Below are 17874 nucleotides of genomic sequence, written 5' to 3'. Positions count from 1 at the left end.
CCCTGCTAGATTATTATTATTATTATTATTATTATTATTATTATTATTATTATTTGATATTTCTGTGAGCCGCCCCGAGTCCCCTTCGGGGGAGATGGAGGCGGGATATAAACTAACTAACTAACTAAATAAATAAATAAATTATTATTGTTATTATTACAGAATCCTAGAGTTGGAAGAGCCCCCTAAAGGCCATCTAGTCCAACCCCCTCTGCCTTCATGCAGGAAAAGCACCATCAAAGCCCTCCTGACAGATGGCCATCTGGCCCCTGCTTGAGAATAACAATAATAGAATCATAGAGTTGGAAGGAACCTCTAACCGTTGCCAGGCAGGAAAAACACAATCGAAGCCCTCTCGACAGATGGCCATCCAGCCCCTGCTTGATAATAATAATAATAATAATAATAATAATAATAATAATGATCGTAGAGTTGGAAGGGACTCCTAAAGGCCATCTAGTCCAACTCTTTTCTGTCTTCACGGAGGAACAGCACCATCAAAGCCCTCCCTACAGATGGCCGCCCACCCTCCAAAGAACTCCTCGGTTGAGCAGCCCTTCTTATGGTTCAACAGTGATATTTTGTAAAACAAGTTTGGCTTCCGTGTTGTGATCGTAATCGTGTGTTTGCACCATCACAAAAGGCGTCTCTTGCCAGCCGGGCACAGCTGGGGGTGGACTGCAACTCCCATCATCACCCACAAAGCCTTCCAGGCCGGGACTGATGGGAGACGGAGTCCAGAGATTTGTGGCAGGTTGACTTCTTCTTCTTCCACTTCCTCCCTTCGGTTTCGGTACCTGTTCTTCCCAAATATTGTCTTACGTTGCACTGAGGCTGCAAAACATCTTTTGTTATTGTTGTTAATGAGATGAGGCATGCACCAGGTATCTGCTTCATGCATATATTCTTAGTAACATGCTCTGGAATGACAGAAAAGCCAACATGTGATGGATGTGCCGGGTGACCGCAAAATAGTATATAGCTCGTGGTTTTGTCTTTGAGGCCCCTTCTGTGCTGACATATAACATCCACATCATCTGCTTTGCACTGGATTATATGGCTGTGAAGACTCATATAATCCGGTTCAAAGACGATAATGTGTATTATATGACAGTGTAGACTCCTGTAATCCAGTTCAGAGCAGATAATATGGATTGTATGGCAGTGTAGACTAATATAATATAATATAATATAATATATTATAATGTAATACAATGTAATAATAATTATAATTCACTATTATAATTGTATATTTATATTAATGCAATATTACTAATAATATTGCAATATAGTCGTATATATAATATAATATATTGTATGTATATATACTTGTAAACCGCCCTGAGTCTCCTTCGGGGTGAGAAGTGAGGGATATAAATGTCGCAAATAAATAAATAAATATAATCAATTGGATAATGTGGATGACATGGCAGTGTAGACCTATATAATCCAGTTCAAAGCAGATAATGTGTATTATATGGCAGTGTAGACTCATATAATCAGTTCAGAGCAAATAATGTGGATTACATGGCAGTGTAGACTCATATAATCCAGTTCAGAGCAGATAATGTGGATTACATGGCAGTGTAGACTCAGATAATCCAGTTTGAAGCAGATAATGTGGATTATATGGCAGTGTAGACTCATATAATAAGTTCAAAGCAGATAATGTGGATTGTACGCAGTGTAGACTCATATAATCCAGTCCAGAGCAAATAATGTGGATTATATGGCAGTGTGGACTCATAGGATTCAGTTCTACACAGATAATGTGGATTGTATGGCAGTGTAGACTCATATAATTTAGTTCAGAGCAGATAATGTGGATTACATGGCAGTGGAGACTCATATCATAAGTTCAGAGCAGATAATGTGGATTACATGGCAGTGTAGACTCATATAATAAGTTCAGAGCAGATAATGTGGATTACATGGCAGTGTAGACTCATATAATCCAATTCGAAGCAGATAATGTGGATTATATGGCAGTGTAGACTCATATAATTTAGTTCGGGCAGATAATGTGGACTGTATGGCAGTGTAGACGGGCCTTAGACTAAGGCTGCATCTAGAATCAATGAAGTCTGGCAGCTCTTTAACTGCAATGTTAGGGTCTGGGATATTGTAGTTTTTCCAAGGTTTTGCAAGCCTTCTCTGCAACTCCCAGGGATCCATCGCATTGAGCTTCATGCTGGTGCATCGTTGTGTCCTTTTTGTTGTTTTGCAAGCTGCACAAATGCAGATGTGCGTCATAGACCGTCAAGCCAGCCCTGAGCGCTCTCTCTCGGCCACCTTTCTCGGGGCGTGTGTGGCGGTTGTGTCATGCTTTGTGTTTGCAATGCTTACTCACCTCCACGGCAGAAACTTGCGCGGCTTTGAGTGCTTTCCAAAGCATTTCCACCTCCCGAGTCGTTTATTTATTCCCAAGGAATTGCAACTCCCAAAATCCCTTGAGCCCAGAGTTTTGCAAACGTTTCATGCTGGGGTCTTGCTTTGTAAACAACATGCATAATGTGGATTTTCGGTTTTGCTAACCTGGATTAGTGCAGAAGGGGCCTATGATTCTACAGCACCGTTAAAATGGCACCAAACTGGATTAGTTCTACAGTGTAGATTGCCTTGGTTGGGATCTGAGAAAGATAATATTTTTGCTGTTGCTGTATCAGGATTTTTCGTTATTATTTGCCATAGCCTTTGCCATTGGCTAGAACTAATGGGAATTGGAGTCTAGCGCCTCTTGTATCTGTTTTATATGAACTACTATTTCATTTGATTGTTTTGTGAATATAATAACCTTATCTCGCGGAAACTTTGGCCTTGAGAACTTGCTGGGTTCATTCTAGTGCAAACTGCCAATGATCGGGAATGATGGGAGTTGTTATACCACCCCACCTGTCCTGCATTGGAGATTCAATCTATGGCTTCTGAGTTCCCGGCACAGGTTTTGTGACATAAAAACCCAGAGGGGAAAATAATAGGAAAAACTGGGGAAACTGACATCCGATTTTAGCTGTTTGCGAGAGCGTTGAACATTTGATTATTATTATTATTATTATTATTATTATTATTATTATTATTATTATTATTATATTTTGCATTGGGGAATGTCCCTTGTCGGATACGAAAACTGGAGCACGAGTGTGCCACGGTGTGCTAATTCCCCGCATCAAAGGCCGAGGAAGCCGCCTTAATGACTACTGAGGTCTGGAGCGCGCATTGTTTGCATAGCTGCGCATAATAGCGCAATTACTAATTACGTAACCGGCTCATACTCAAATGTTTCTCATATTTTGGTTGTTTTTTCCATTTGCTTTTACGGCTACGATGGCTCTATCGATCTCTTACAGGGGAACCTTCTGAAGATATTATCTAGTCGCGTTATGTGCCCAACGTTGCCTTGGTTTGCGTTGCTTTGTGTCTCACTAAACTACAAATCCCATGATTCCCACACCGGGTGAGTCAGGGTGTCTGTATGGGACATATGACCGACTCTCATTGCTGAGTGTTTCAGAGCCCTTGGCTACTTATTCTTTGCCATCGGAAGTGATGCGCAACTGGCGCATGTCCATGCACGTGAGAGTGAGTGGGTCCTCCTTTGGGGAGCTCTGACAGCCTGCCATGTGCTTTTCAGGTGAGGAAGGTGGCAAGGTGTTCGCCCCGAGCGACTTCTCGACTCACAGAGCACATGTCTGAACGTCAACGGATTGGTCATGTTGATGGGAAACTTTTATTTTTACACTAGTGTTGCACAAAATGCATAAAGTTGTGGGTGAACTACAACTCACATCATGCCAGGTGAACCCCCAGAAACTCCATCAGTACTTAAAGTTTATTATGTTGGACAACGTTGCTGTGGATGCATCATTGGTGGTGTTCAGTGTGCTCTCTGGCTGTAGGGTGAACTACAACTCCCACTAGGGTGGGTCCGTCTCCCTCAATTCCCTCCAGTAGGTTCAGTTGGTCATGGGTGTTCTGTGTGCCAAGTGTGGTCCAGGTCCATCATGGGTGGAGTTCAGAGTGCTCTCAGATTGCAAGTGAACTATACATCCCAGTACCTACAACTCCTGTAAATCATGGTGAATTCTCCCCAAACCTCTCCAGTATTTCCCATTGGTCATGGGTGTTCTGTGTGCCAAGTTTGGTCCTGGTCCATCATGGGTGGAGTTCAGAGTGTTCTCAGATTGCAAGTGAACTATACATCCCAGTACTTACAACTCCTATTTATTTTTATTTATTTATTTACAGTATTTATATCCCGCCCTTCTTTCTCACCCCGAAGGGGACTCAGGGCGGATTACAATGAACACATATATGGCAAACATTCAATGCCAACAGACAAACAACATTCAGTTTTAGACAGACACAGAGGCATTTTAACATCTTTCCAGCTTCACGATTCCGGCCACAGGGGGAGCTGTTGCTTCACCGTCCATTGGTGGCTGTTCTTCTTCATTCTTTTCCTCGTGAGCAGTTTTATGGTGTTGTAGATTAGTTAAATTAGCCTCCCGCATAAAGCATACCTAAATTTTCCCTACTTGACAGATGCAACTGTCTTTCGGGGCTGCTAGGTCAACAGCAAGCCGGGGCTATTTTTTTTAATGGTCGGAGGCTTAACCCGACCCGGGCTTCGAACTCATGACCTCTCGGTCAGTAGTGATTTATAGCAGCTGGTTACTAGCCAGCTGCGCCACAGCCCGGCTCCTATAAATCATGGTGAATTCTCCCCAAATCTCTCCAGTATTTCCCATTGGTCATGGGTGTTCTGTGTGCCAAGTGTGGTCCTGGTCCATCATGGGTGGAGGTCACCTTTTCCCTAGTTGTGGGTGAACTACAACTCCCAGAAAGGAAGGCCAGTTCCCTAACCCAAACCCTTCCAGTCATCAGATTTTGTCATATGGGGTCTGTGTGCCAATTTTGGTCCAGATCCATCGGTGTTTGGGTTCGCAGTGCTCTCGGACGGTAGGTGAACTACAACTCTGGTGCTTGGTCCAGTTTAGACCCAGTGTAGACCCACCTGGGCAGGATTATTTTTCCGAATTTGATGGAAGGAAGGGCTGTCTGCATGCGAAGCGGGCACTCCCAGGAAGGCCTTGGGCCACTGCCACTTCCGGACTGGCTTGTGCGCTTTTCTGATGCCGTGGCTTCACGTCTCGTGGAGTTGGGCACGCGTGTTCTGCCGTCCTTTGCAATTAATTCTGGCGTGACGATGCTTGCCTGCAGAAAGGCTGGGGAAGACGCCGTTATCGGTTCCTTCCAAAAAATTTTTTTCCAATAAGAAGGCCAACAAAAATGAATTGGTGGCCCGTGGGACACGTGGGTTAGAGCAAGAGTTTAGGCCTGTTTGCAATATCTGCAGATCGTCCGCAGCCTTCAGCCTCCATTCAAATGCAGTCAGAGGAGGAGCCGGCCTGGAAATGGGGCAAGATCCGTTTCCGCTCCGGAGGCCTGATGCCAGGAAATGGAAGTGCCAGGCAGGACGTAACGCCAGGGCGCAAAGCACGCCCAGCCCTGCCCAGGACTCTCCTCCAAACCAGGCCGCTCTCCTTCCTGAACAATCATAGAATGAAAGACGGAAGGGACCTCCAAAGGCCATCCAGCCCCGCCCCAAGGAAGACACCATCAAAGCCCTCCCGACAGATGGCCACCCAGCCTCTGCATGATGATAATAATAATAATAATATTAGAATACCCCAAAGACCCCCAAAGGCCATCTAGTCCAACCCCATTCCACCATTATGCAGGAAAAGCACCTCCAACAGATGGCCATCCAGCCTCTGCTTCATAATAGTTGTAATAATAATAATAATAATAATAGAATCCTAGAGTTGGAAGGGAACCCAAAGGCCATCTAGTCCAACCCCTTTCTACTGTTTTGCAGGCAAAGCACCTCCAACAGATGGCCATCCAGCCTCTGCTTAATGATAATAATAATAATAATAATCCGAAAATACATCACACAGTCCTAGACACTTGGGAAGTGTTCGACTTGTGATTTTGGGATACGAAATCCAGCATATCTATCTTGTTTGCTGTGTCATACTATGTCGTTGTGTCAATAATAATCATCATCATCTGGAAGGGACCCCAAAGGCCTAGTTCAACCCTCTTTGGCATTATGCAGGAAAAGCACCATCAAAGCACCCCCGACAGATGGCCATCCAGACTCTGCTTAACACCAACAATTATTATTATTATTATTATTATTATTATTATTATTATTATTACTATAATGATAGAATCCTAGAATCATAGAATCATAGAATAGTAGAGTTGGAAGAGACCACATGGGCCATCCAGTCCAACCCCCTGCTAAGAAGCAGGAAATCGCATTCAAAGCACCCCCGACAGATGGCCATCCAGCTTCTGCTTAAAAGCCTCCAAAGAAGGAGCCTCCACCACGGCCCCGGGGAGAGAGTTCCACTGTCGAACAGCCCTTCTCACAGGGAGGAAGTTCTTCCTGATGTTCAGGTGGAATCTCCTTTCCTGTAGTTTGAAGCTGATGTTGGAAGGGATCCCAAAGGCCATCTAGTCCAACCCCCTTTTGCCATTATGCAGAAAAAGCACAAGCATAGCCCTCGTGACAGATAGCCATCCAGCCTCTGCTTAATAATAATAATAATAATAATAATAATAATAATAATAATAATAATATCCTGGAAGGGACCCCAAAGGCCATCTAGTTCAACGCTAGAATCATAGAATAGTAGAGTTGGAAGAGAACTCATGGACCATCTAGTCCAACCCCCTGCCAAGAAGCAGGAAATCCAGATGGCCATCCAGACTCTGCTTAACACCAACAATTATTATTATTATTATTATTATTATTATTATTACTACTACTACTACTACTACTACTTACTTAGGCGATCCCTCGTCGTTCGAGGACGATGGTCTTCCAACCTTGGTATCTTGGGCGTGTGTTCTTAGGTGACTGAAGAGACCGATTCTTGACCCGCATATTCTCCCGCAGTGAGGACATCGGTTTCCAGGTGGAAGGCGGTCCCGGTCGGGGTTAGCTTGACGCTCCTTCCTCTTGGCACGTTTCTCCCTTAAGCCCTCCGTTCGTGCCTCTTCAAACTCCGCAGCACTGCTGGTCACAGCTGACCTCCAATTAGAGCGCTCAAGGGCCAGGGCTTCCCAGTTCTCAGTGTCTATGCCACAGTTTTTAAGGTTGGCTTTGAGCCCATCTTTAAATCTCTTTTCCTGCCCTCCAACATTCCGTTTCCCATTCTTGAGTTCAGAGTAGAGGAGCTGCTTTGGGAGACGGTGATCGGGCATTCGGACAACGTGGCCAGTCCAACGGAGTTGATGGCGTAAGAGCATCGCTTCAATGCTGGTGGTCTTTGCTTCCTCAAGCACGCTGACATTTGTCCGCCTGTCTTCCCAAGAGATTTGCAGGATTTTCCTGAGACAACGCTGATGGAAACGCTCCAGGAGTCCCAAAGTGACCCATTTAAGGTTGAATCAGGTGTCAAGCAGGGATGTGTTATTGCCCCCACCTTATTTTCCATCTTCATCGCTATGATACTTCACCTTGTTGATGGGAAGCTTCCCACCGGAGTGGAAATCATCTATCGGACAGATGGCAAGCTATTTAACCTCAGCAGACTGAGAGCCAAAACCAAGGTCACCACAACATCTGTTATAGAACTCCAATATGCTGATGACAACGTAGTCTGTGCGCGTTCAGAAGAAGACCTACAAGCCACTCTAAACACCTTCGCAGAAGCATACGAGAAGCTCGGCCTCTCACTGAACATCGAGAAAACCAAAGTGCTCTTCCAACAGGCACCAGCTAATCCCTCTGCAAAGCCAGGAATACAGCTTAATGGTGTAACATTAGAAAGCGTTGACCATTTCCGCTACCTTGGTAGCCACCTCTCCACAAAAGTCAACATCGACACTGAAATACAACACCGCCTGAGCTCTGCGAGTGCAGCATTTTTCCGTATGAAGCAGAGAGTGTTTGATGACCGGGACATCCGTAGAGAGACCAAGGTGCTTGTTTATAAAGCCATTGTCCTCCCAACCCTGCTCTATGCCTGCGAAACGTGGACTGTGTACAGACGTCACACCAAACTCCTGGAGCGTACTACTACTACTACTATAATGATAGAATCCTGAAGTTGGAAGGGACCCCAAAGGCCATCTAGTCCAACCTGCTTCTTTCCGCCACTATGTCAGAAAAGCACAACCAAAGCACACCCGACAGATGTCCATCCGGCCTCTGTAGTACTTGAGTATCGCCCTCACCCTCCTGGTTCTCCCTCTCCCGCGGAGCCAGATGTTGTCCTTGAAGGAACCTCAAAGCCGCCTCTCACCCCAAAGGAATCTCTGCTGCTGACGAAGCATATTATGTAATCTGGGCAGAGGAACGAATGATGCATTCATATAGACATATAATAACGGGGTTTCTTAATGGTCGGGAATGGCATTTGGACCTACGTCAGCTTGGAGAATCTGGGAGTTGTAGTTCACAACGGTTCCTAATGCTTGGATTCGGATACGCAAAGGACCTTGTTTGTCCTGCCTTGCAAAACATCCATGCAGAATACTATGTCACGTAATTTCTGTTCCCGGGTTATATGTGTCATTTCCTAATTGTTTCTATTGTCAAATAATAATAATAATAATAAAACTTTATTTATATCCCGCCACCATCTCCCCACGGGGACTCGGGGCGGCTTACATGGGGCAGTAGCCCAAACAACATAAGAACAAAATATAAGCAACACAATAAATCACAATATAAAAAGATAAAACAATAATACAATATTTCAATATAAACAACAATACAAGATAAAAATTTCATTTAAAACACATAAATGGTAAGACCGTAATAAAAACAGGATAAATTATTAAAAACCCACTGGGGCTGATTAATTAATGACTATCTCCGAAGGGAAAGTTTATCATGGGGAAAGTTTATGTAACTGCACAAACTTTGTCTTTCCGGGAGGGCCATCATCCTGGAGCACATTTTGCTCTAATTCAGTGGTTCCCAATACCACGGCCCCTGAGTACAGTTCCTCGTGTTGTGGTGACCCCCAACCATGACATGATTTTCCTTGCTACTTCCTAACTATTGATGTTGCTCCTGATATGAATCGCGATGTAAATCTCTGAACTGGACCAAGGGGTCTGGGCTTGCTTTCCCTCTTCCCTTCCCTTCATTGAATGCAGTGCCCGGACGTGCTGCTTGCGCTTCCGGCTGGCTCTGTCCCCATTGGCCCAAGCGCCGGCGCTTGCTTTCGTGGGCTCCAAATAAAGCAGCGCTATAAAGGCGGATGCCACGGGGAAGGAGTTCATGGCGTGGGCGGCAAACTTTGTGAATGGAGACATGGCAATATTTCTCGCTTTTTTATCTCTCCCCGGCAATGCTGCATGCCCGGGCTTGCGGCCTTCGCTTCCCTTTCCACGCTCTGGCCAGGAAATCCAGGTCTCTTTAGTTATAGTCAAGGTCAAGGTTTTCCCAAGATGTTAAGTCTAGTTGCGTCTGATTCTGGGGGTTGGTGCTCATCTCCATTTCTAAGCCAAAGAGCCAGCGTTGTCCGCAGACACCTCCAAGGTCATGTGGCCACAGGCATGACTGCATGGAGCACTGACACCTTCCCCCCAGAGCGGTACCTATTGATCTACTCACATTTGCATGTTCGTAGACACCTCCAAGGTCATGTGGCCACTGGCATGACTGCATGGAGCAGTACCTATTGATCTACTCACATTTGTATGTCCGTAGATGTCTCTGAAGTCATGTGGCCATAGGCATGATTGCATGGAGCACTGACATCTTCCCACCGAAGCAGTACCTATTGATCTACTCACATTTGCATGTTCATAGACACCTCCAAGGTCATGTAGCCACTGGCATGACTGCATGGAGCAGTACCTATTGATCTACTCACATTTGCATATCCATAGATGCCTCCAAGGTCATGTAGCCACTGTCATGACTGCATGGAGCACTGACATCTTCCCACTGAAGCAGTACCTATTGATCTACTCACATTTGCATGTCCGCAGACACCTCCAAAGTCATGTGACCATTAGCATGACTGCATGGAGCGCCGTTACCTTCCCGCCGGAGCAGTACCTATTGATCTACTCACATTTGCATGTCCGTAGATGCCTCTGAAGTCATGTGGCCATAGGCATGACTGCATGGAGTTCCATTACTTTCCTGCCAGAGCGGTACCTATTGATCTACTCACATTTGCATGTTTTCAAATTGCTAGGTTGGCAGAAGCTGAGGCTAACAGTGGGATCTCATTCTTTTCCCTGGATTCAAACCACCGACCTTTCAATTAGTAGCTCAGTGGTTTAACTCGCTGCGCCATAAGGGGTGCATTTAATTATACCAATACGTTGTTGTTGTTGGTTTAGGTACCCAGTGATGCCTGGTTCTAGGATTTTGTAAAGATAAGCATTAGAAGTAGTCATTGTATGGATTTTGGGCTTCTTGAATGGACCCATTAGAACAGGCCTGGGCCAACTTGGGCCCTCCCTCCAGGTGTTTTGGACTCCAACTCCCACCATTCCTAACAGCCTACTGGTTTGGATTTTTTTCTCCTTCCCACTGCACTTCCTAAACTAACCCATCTACATCTTTTGAATGAAAAAATACGAAATCCATAGCCTCGATCGCCCTCCTTGCACGCCTTCATTTGAGTTCCAGAGTCCCACGGCGTGGGTGGCTTATCCACACAAAGCAACCCACCCTTCTGTGCAAACACAACCAGCCAGGCTTTCCCATTCCCAGTATAAAGCTCGATCCTTCCTTCCTTCGGGTTGGGATACTTCCTGTCTTTCTTCCTCTCTTTCTATCTTTTTATAACTCCCTTCCCCTTCCTTCCTTCCTTCCTTCCTTCCTTCCTTCCTTCCTTCCTTCCTTCCTTCCTTCCTTCCTTCCTTCCTTCCTCTCTCCTTCCTTCCATCCTTCCTTCCTCTCTCCTTCCTTCCTTCCTTCCTTCCTCTCTCCTTCCTTCCTTCCTTCCTTCCTCTCTCCTTCCTTCCATCCTTCCTTCCTCTCTCCTTCCTTCCATCCTTCCTTTCTCTCTCTCTCTCTCTCTTTATTACTTCTCCTTCCTTCCTTCCTTCCTTCCTTCCTTCCTTCCTTCCTTCCTTCCTTCCTTCCTCTGTCTCTCTTCCCCTTCCCTTCCCTTTATCCAGTGGTCCTCAAACTTTTTCAGTGGAGGGCCGGTTCATGGTCCCTCAGACTGTTGGGGGGCCAGATTATGATGAAATAGTCCAAAATTAGGATTGTTTTTGTTGTGTGCCTTCAAGTCATTGCAGACTTAGATCAAGTCTAAAGTTTAGGACAGGGGCCAGGTCAAGGACCTTGGGGGGCCGCATCCGGCCCATGGGCCTTCGTTTAGGGACCCTTGATCTAGACGATTTCATAAGACCATAGGTAAGCAAAGAGACCTCCAAGGACCATCTAGATGGACTCATAAGACCATAGGTAAGGAAAGGGACCCTCAAAGGCCATCTAGACAGTCTCATAGGACCATAGGTAAGGAAAGGGACCTCCAAAAGCCATCTAAATGGTCTCATAAGGCCATAGGTAAGGAAAGGGACCCTCAAAGGCCGTCTAGATGGTCTCATAGGACCATAGGTAATGAAAGTGACTTCCAAAAGCCATCTAGATGGTCTCATAAAGCTGTAGCTAAGCAAAGAGACTTCCAAAGACCAGGTAGACTTAGGTCAACCCTAAGTCTAAAGTTTAGGGCAGGGGCCAGGCCAGTGACCTTGGAGGGCAGCATCCGGCCCCCGGGCCTTAGTTTGGGGACCCCTGCCTTTATCCATCCATCCATCCATCCTTTCTCTCTCTCTCTCTCTCTCTCTCTCTCTTTCTCTTTCTCTCTCTCTCTCTTTATTACTTTCCCCCTTTTTTCCCCTCCCTCCTCCTTTTCCTTCCTCTCTCCTTCTTCCTCTTCCTGGGCTGGGAACCCATCCCTCCATCCATCCCTTTCCTTCTCCCTTCTGCTTCCCTTCTTCTTGTGTTTTCCGCTCCCTCTTTCCCAGGCCTCCTTCTTTTCTTTTCCTTGAACTGGGAATTATTTTTTTGCTGAGCTGGAATCATTTTCCTCCTTTTCCCCCCCTTCCTTTTCCACCAACCCGTGAGACCCCAGACGGGATCCTGCAGATGGAGAGAGAGCGGCCCTTCCCGTGCCATCTGGGTCCCATTAGGAACGGCCTCATAATGCAAGAATTTTGTGGTCACTTCACCCCCCCCCCCCCCAGTCTCTCTCTTTCTTCCCAGAGCCTTGATCTGCATGGTTTGACTTACAACATGATGTCATGGAGGCATATTTCGGAGCTGACGGCCACATGTCCTCCTTTCTCCTTTTCTCCCTTCCTTCCTTCCTTCCTTCCTTCCTTCACCCAATACATGGAAGCTGGGCTGCTCCATTATTTCCTTGACTGACTCACTTGGGAATGACTTATTTCGGTTTTGCAGAAAAGGCATGAACAAGTTTCTCCAGTTGGGCCGAAACGTGAATTCTGGGCTCAGCTGGGAGTTCAGGTGAATTTCCCACTTGAGGACGGGAAGGGCTCACCGGCTTGCAAAACAAAGCTTTGCACTCTCCTTGCCATGGCTCAAGGCATGCATCGGGGAGGATGGGATATGTATTATTATTATTATTATTATTATTATTATTATTATTATTATTATTATTATTTTATGACACAGAAAACAAGATAGACATGCTGGATTTCGTATCACAAAATCACAAGTCAAACACTTCCCAAGTGTCTAGGACTGTGTGATGTATTTTCGGATGATGCATGCAGATCTCAGTAGGGTGGCCTTTTGCAGTTATTATTATTATTATTATTATTATTATTATTATTATTATTATTGTATGACACAGCAAACAAGGATTTCGTATCACAAATCAAACACTTCCCAAGTGTCTAGGACTGTGTGATGTATTTTCGGATGATGAGCGCAGATCCCAATAGGGTGGCCTTTTGCAGTTGTTGTTGTTGTTGTTGTTATTATTATTATTATTATTATTATTATTATTATTATTATTATTATTGTATGACACAGCAAACAAGATCGATATGCTGGATTTCGTATCACAAAATCATTATTATTATTATTATTATTATTAGCGACATTTATATCCCGCCCTTCTCACCCCAAAGGGGACTCAGGGCGGTTTGCAAGTATATACATACAATATATTATATTATATGACTATATTGCAATATTGTTAGTAATATTGCATGTAATATAAATATACAATTATAATCGTGAATTATAACAGGTTGGACTGCATATCCTAGTATCCCCAGCCATTGTGAGCTATAGTGGGGGATGATGGGAGTTGTAGTCTCACCCATTCAACTTGGCATTGTTTCGCTTCCAAGATCAGATGCCTTTAGGATAGTTAGGCCATTAATAATATAGAATGCTAGAGTTGGATGAAACCCCTAAAGGACATCTAGTCCAACCCCATTCTGCAGGAAGACACCATCAAAGCACTCCTGACAGATAACCGTGAATAATATAGAACCCTAGAGTTGGACGAGACCCCTAAAGGACAGCCAGTCCAACCCCATTCTGCAAGAAGACACCATCAAAGCACTCCTGACAGATGGCCATTAATAATATAGAACCCTAGTTGGACGAGACCCCTAAAGGGCATCCAGTCCAACCCCATTCTGCAAGAAGTCACCATCAAAGCACTCCTGACAGATGGCCATTAATAATATAGAACCCTAGTTGGACGAGACCCCTAAAGGGCATCCAGTCCAACCCCATTCTGCAAGAAGACACCATCAAAGCACTCCTGACAGATGGCCATTAATAATATAGAACCCTAGTTGGACGAGACCCCTAAAGGGCATCCAGTCCAACCCCATTCTGCAAGAAGTCACCATCAAAGCACTCCTGACAGATAGCTGTGAATAATATAGAATCCTAGAATTGAATGAGACCCTAAAGAACATTCAGTCCAACCCCATTCTGTAGGAAGACACCATCAAAGCACTCCTGACAGATAGCCGTGAATAATATAGAACCCTAGAGTTGGAAGAGACCCCTAAAAGACATCCAGTCCAACCCCAATCTGCAGGAAGACACCATCAAAGCACTCCTGACAGATGTCCACCCAGTTTTAGAAACTGTCTTCCTAATGTTTGGGAGGGGGAATGTTTGGGAGGGGGAATCTCTTTTCCTGCCATTTGGACCCATTGCTCTGTGTCTTTTCCTATTTGTTGTGTTTGTTATGGGGACATGAATCGGAAACTAAATCTGCCCAGTGCTGGAGTTCCCTTGTGTGCTTGTGTCCGTGTCCCAGTGTGTTGCCCTCCGAGAGCGGCTGGGCGTAGGGTTTCTCCATTCCTTTCCTCGCCCGGCAGCTGGCTTCTCTGCCGTCCAGAGCGGATCCGGTTTCGCTCCTGACGCAGGTTGACCGGTCCAGAGAGGAGGCCGCGCTTGGACACTTGCCCTCCAAGGCAGAGAGGACTGTATTGCAGGCCTGGGCAAACCTTGGCCCTCCCTCCCTCTGGGTCAAAGTTTGCCCAGGCCTGCTTCAAAGCAACCGTGAATGTTGCAATTAGCCAGCTTGATTAGCATTGATAAGCCATGAAGCTGCAGAGTCAATCAGTGAGGGTATTTGCATGGAAATAGCCTGGCTGTTGTTGCCTGGGGGCACCCTCTGCTCCTTCCATGAAAGCCTTCGCCAACACAACAGCTTAATTTGTTTGCATTCTATGGCTGGCTCAAAGTGGCATAACTCTTTGTGCAGTGTGGATGTGTGCTCTTCACAAAGTGTTTGAGACCACTGGAAATCCCGAGAGTTGTAGTTTGCCAAGGGCCTTAGGAGTGGAAAAAAAAACTACAACTCCCAGGATACTAAAGCTTTTGAGAGATGTGAGTCCAGGCTTTGCCAAGCTGCAACCAGTTTTGGGGTGTAGAGATGCCCCCAAAAGGGGGAAAGGACTAAGCCTAACTTAAATTCCTGCTGCAAGGAAGAATGGTGCGGTCCCTTTAAATAGGACTCTAAGCCCCGCCCTCTTTCCCAGCCGGCGCTCCTGATTGGCCAGCGCGGCCGCCTATCAGTGCTCTCCCTTCCCTTTTTTTCCTGGGTCCCTGCCAGTTTCCCCTCTGACGTCACGGGCCGCCCTGTTTCTGCTGCTGGGCTGCTCTCTCTCTCTCGCTCTCTCTCTCTCTCTCTCTCTGTTTCTGGATCTGGAGATCTATATTATTTTTGTGCACTGATTCTTTGCAACTTGGCCTGCCTCCAGTCACCCGAGACGCCTGGAAATCTTGGAAAAAGAACAAGCTGCTAGTCCTGAAGGAGATCAAGAGCATGCAACTGGCTTTGCAATAGTTTTTTTTAAAAAATTTGCAGCCCTTTTATTTATTTATTTACTTTGCAAGAGAGTCCCGTTTTCCCCGTTCGTTTCCAGGCGTGCCCTTTGCAGTTCTCGGACTTCTGGGAAGCCCACCATGGACAGAAAACAAGGTAGAGAGATATACAAAGTGCAGCTGCATTGCAGGATTGACGCGGTTTGAGACCACTTGTAGGGTGCCTGGGAGCTCTGGTTTTGCAAGGATGCCAAGCTTGCAACTGCTAGGATCCCATAGCAACCACGTGGTGACAGAACTGCATTAACTTTGCAGTGTGGGTGCAGTTTTGACTCTGCAGGGCAAAAAAATATAAGTATTTAATATTTACTTTGGCAGTTGATAGGGAATACTTTTTGTGGAGCAGATCCTGCACCTGATCTGTATCAATCTATGTGTGCATGCATTTTAATTTTTTTATTATGCAAAAGCCTCTTTGATTTGGAAAGGATTTTTCTTTCTTCCTTTGACGATCTGTGTTTTCCTTTCTGCCTCCCTTTTCCTGCTCTGCAACTTCTGCAATATATGTATGTATGTATGTGTGTGTATATATATATATATATATATGGCGAGCAGGCTGACCTTGCAAAGGAGCTTCAAAGAATGGCATTATGTATGTTTTGGAACTGCCTTATGTATCTGTGCACAATACAGACCCTTATCATGCAATTAATGCAATGCTCTGGGTCACACCAATGCAGTTCCAAAGTGCATTGCATGGCTCCATAAAAAGAGTTTTGCAAGGCTGTGTCTCCAGGAAGAGGTTTGTCACTGTGCAAGGCGGAGGTCCTTTCTATTCTGCTTCAGATAATCCAGTTCAAAGCGATAATGCGGGTTATTTGTTTGGATAATCTGGATTATATGGCAGTGTCAACAGGCCCAGAGAATCCAGGCTCTTTCCAAGTGAAAGCTTCAGCTGCTTTCTACAGTGCCATATGCATCCGGATTATCCAAGCAGATCATCCACGTGATCTGCTTTGAATATATATAAATATATATAGAAATAATAATAATAAATAATTTTATTCTTATACCCTGCCCCATCTCCCCGAAGGGACTCGGGGCGGCTTACATGAGGCCAAGCCCGAACAGAACAATAAAACAAGACAAGAAAACCAATTGAACTTTGTTATATGAGTCTCCACTGCTATATAATCCAGTTCAAATCAGACAAGCCACAAGGAGGGCCTGCCCTTTTGTTCCTCAATGTCTCCCATTTCAGGAAAAGTTGCAATAGTGCACACTTTTTGCACTTTCTTGGGTCTGTTTTTGGGAGTTGAATTAGCAGGGTCAAAGCAGATAATCCATGTGGTTTTATGAATTGCACAGTAGAAGTCCACTTTATCTGCTTCTGAAATGTTGTGGGCCGCCGACGGCATCCGGATTGCAAAAATGCATGCGTTGTGCATGATCAAGGACTTTGATAGGCAGCAAGGCCTCATCTCAGCCAAGATTTGGGCATGGCGGCTGTATCTGCACTGTGGAACGAGCGCAGTTTGGCACCACTTTCCCTGCCGTTGTTCAGTGCTGTGGCATTACGGGAGTTTTCGTTTTGCATGGTCTATTATTATTATCTTTATTATGGACACAGGCGCATCTGCACTATGGAACAAGCACAGTTTGGCGCCACCTTCCCTGCCGTGGTTCAGTACTATGGCATCACGGGAGTTTTTGTTTTGCATGGTCCATTATTATTATTATTATTATTATTATTATTATTATTATTATTATTATTATGTTTATTGTGGATACAGGTGCATCTGCACTATGGAACAAGCAGTTTGGCGCCACTTTCACTGCCGTGGTTCAGTGCAATGGCATCACGGGAGTTTTTGTTTTGCATAGTATTTTATTATTATTATTATTATTATTATTATGTTTATTGTGGATACAGGTTCATCTGCACTATGGAACAAGCACAGTTTGGCGCCACTTTCCCTGCTGTGGTTCAGTGCAATGGCATCATAGGAGTTTTCGTTTTGCATAGTATTTTATTATTATTATTATTATTATTATTATTATTATTATTATTATTATGTTTATGTTTATTGTGGATACAGGTTCATCTGCACTATGGAACAAGCACAGTTTGGCTCCACTTTCCCTGCTGTGGTTCAGTGCAGTGGCATCACAGGAGTTTTAGTTTTGCAGATTCTATTATTATTATGTTTATTATGGACATGGGTGCATCTGCATTGTAGAACGAGCGCAGTTTAGTGCCAGTTTCACTGCCGCGGTTCAGTATTTGTATATTTTAAGTCGTCATGTTTGTGATTGTGAGCCGCTTTGAGTCTCTGTTTGGAGCGATAAAGAGGGATAGAAATCAATAAATAAAACAGTTCCAAGTGGTGCAAAACCGCATCCATTCCCCAATGCAGACACGCCCACTGTGTGCCTGTCAGGTGTGTCCGTGAGTGCAGGATCTCCTGGTATCCAAAGGGCAGTTCCTGAGAACCTGCGGCATGTTTGCATATCTGGGTGAAGCCGTTTTCTGGCTCTTCGGTGCCACT

General features: G+C 45.1%; 1 protein-coding gene across 2 annotated transcripts in view; it reads left to right on the top strand.

The window, feature by feature from the left end:
* map2k3 (mitogen-activated protein kinase kinase 3) overlaps positions 1-17874 on the top strand; it is a 37730-nt gene that overhangs the window by 1171 nt on the left and 18685 nt on the right. Inside the window, exon 1 of one of the 2 annotated variants that reach the window (XM_008119373.3) lies at positions 15118-15482. The exons of the other annotated variant lie outside the window; for it this stretch is intronic. Within the exon in view, the coding sequence (XP_008117580.1) occupies positions 15467-15482 (16 nt within the window). The 5' untranslated portion in view covers positions 15118-15466. Of the gene's footprint in view, positions 1-15117; positions 15483-17874 lie in introns of those variants that run through there. 2 annotated transcript variants of the gene reach the window in all.

This window comes from Anolis carolinensis, unplaced genomic scaffold, assembly GCF_035594765.1.
Source record: "Anolis carolinensis isolate JA03-04 unplaced genomic scaffold, rAnoCar3.1.pri scaffold_13, whole genome shotgun sequence".
In the NCBI taxonomy this organism is placed as follows: domain Eukaryota; kingdom Metazoa; phylum Chordata; class Lepidosauria; order Squamata; family Dactyloidae; genus Anolis; species Anolis carolinensis.
The sequence above is the reverse complement of the archived record's forward strand: the minus strand, read 5'-3'. Positions and strand labels throughout refer to the sequence as shown.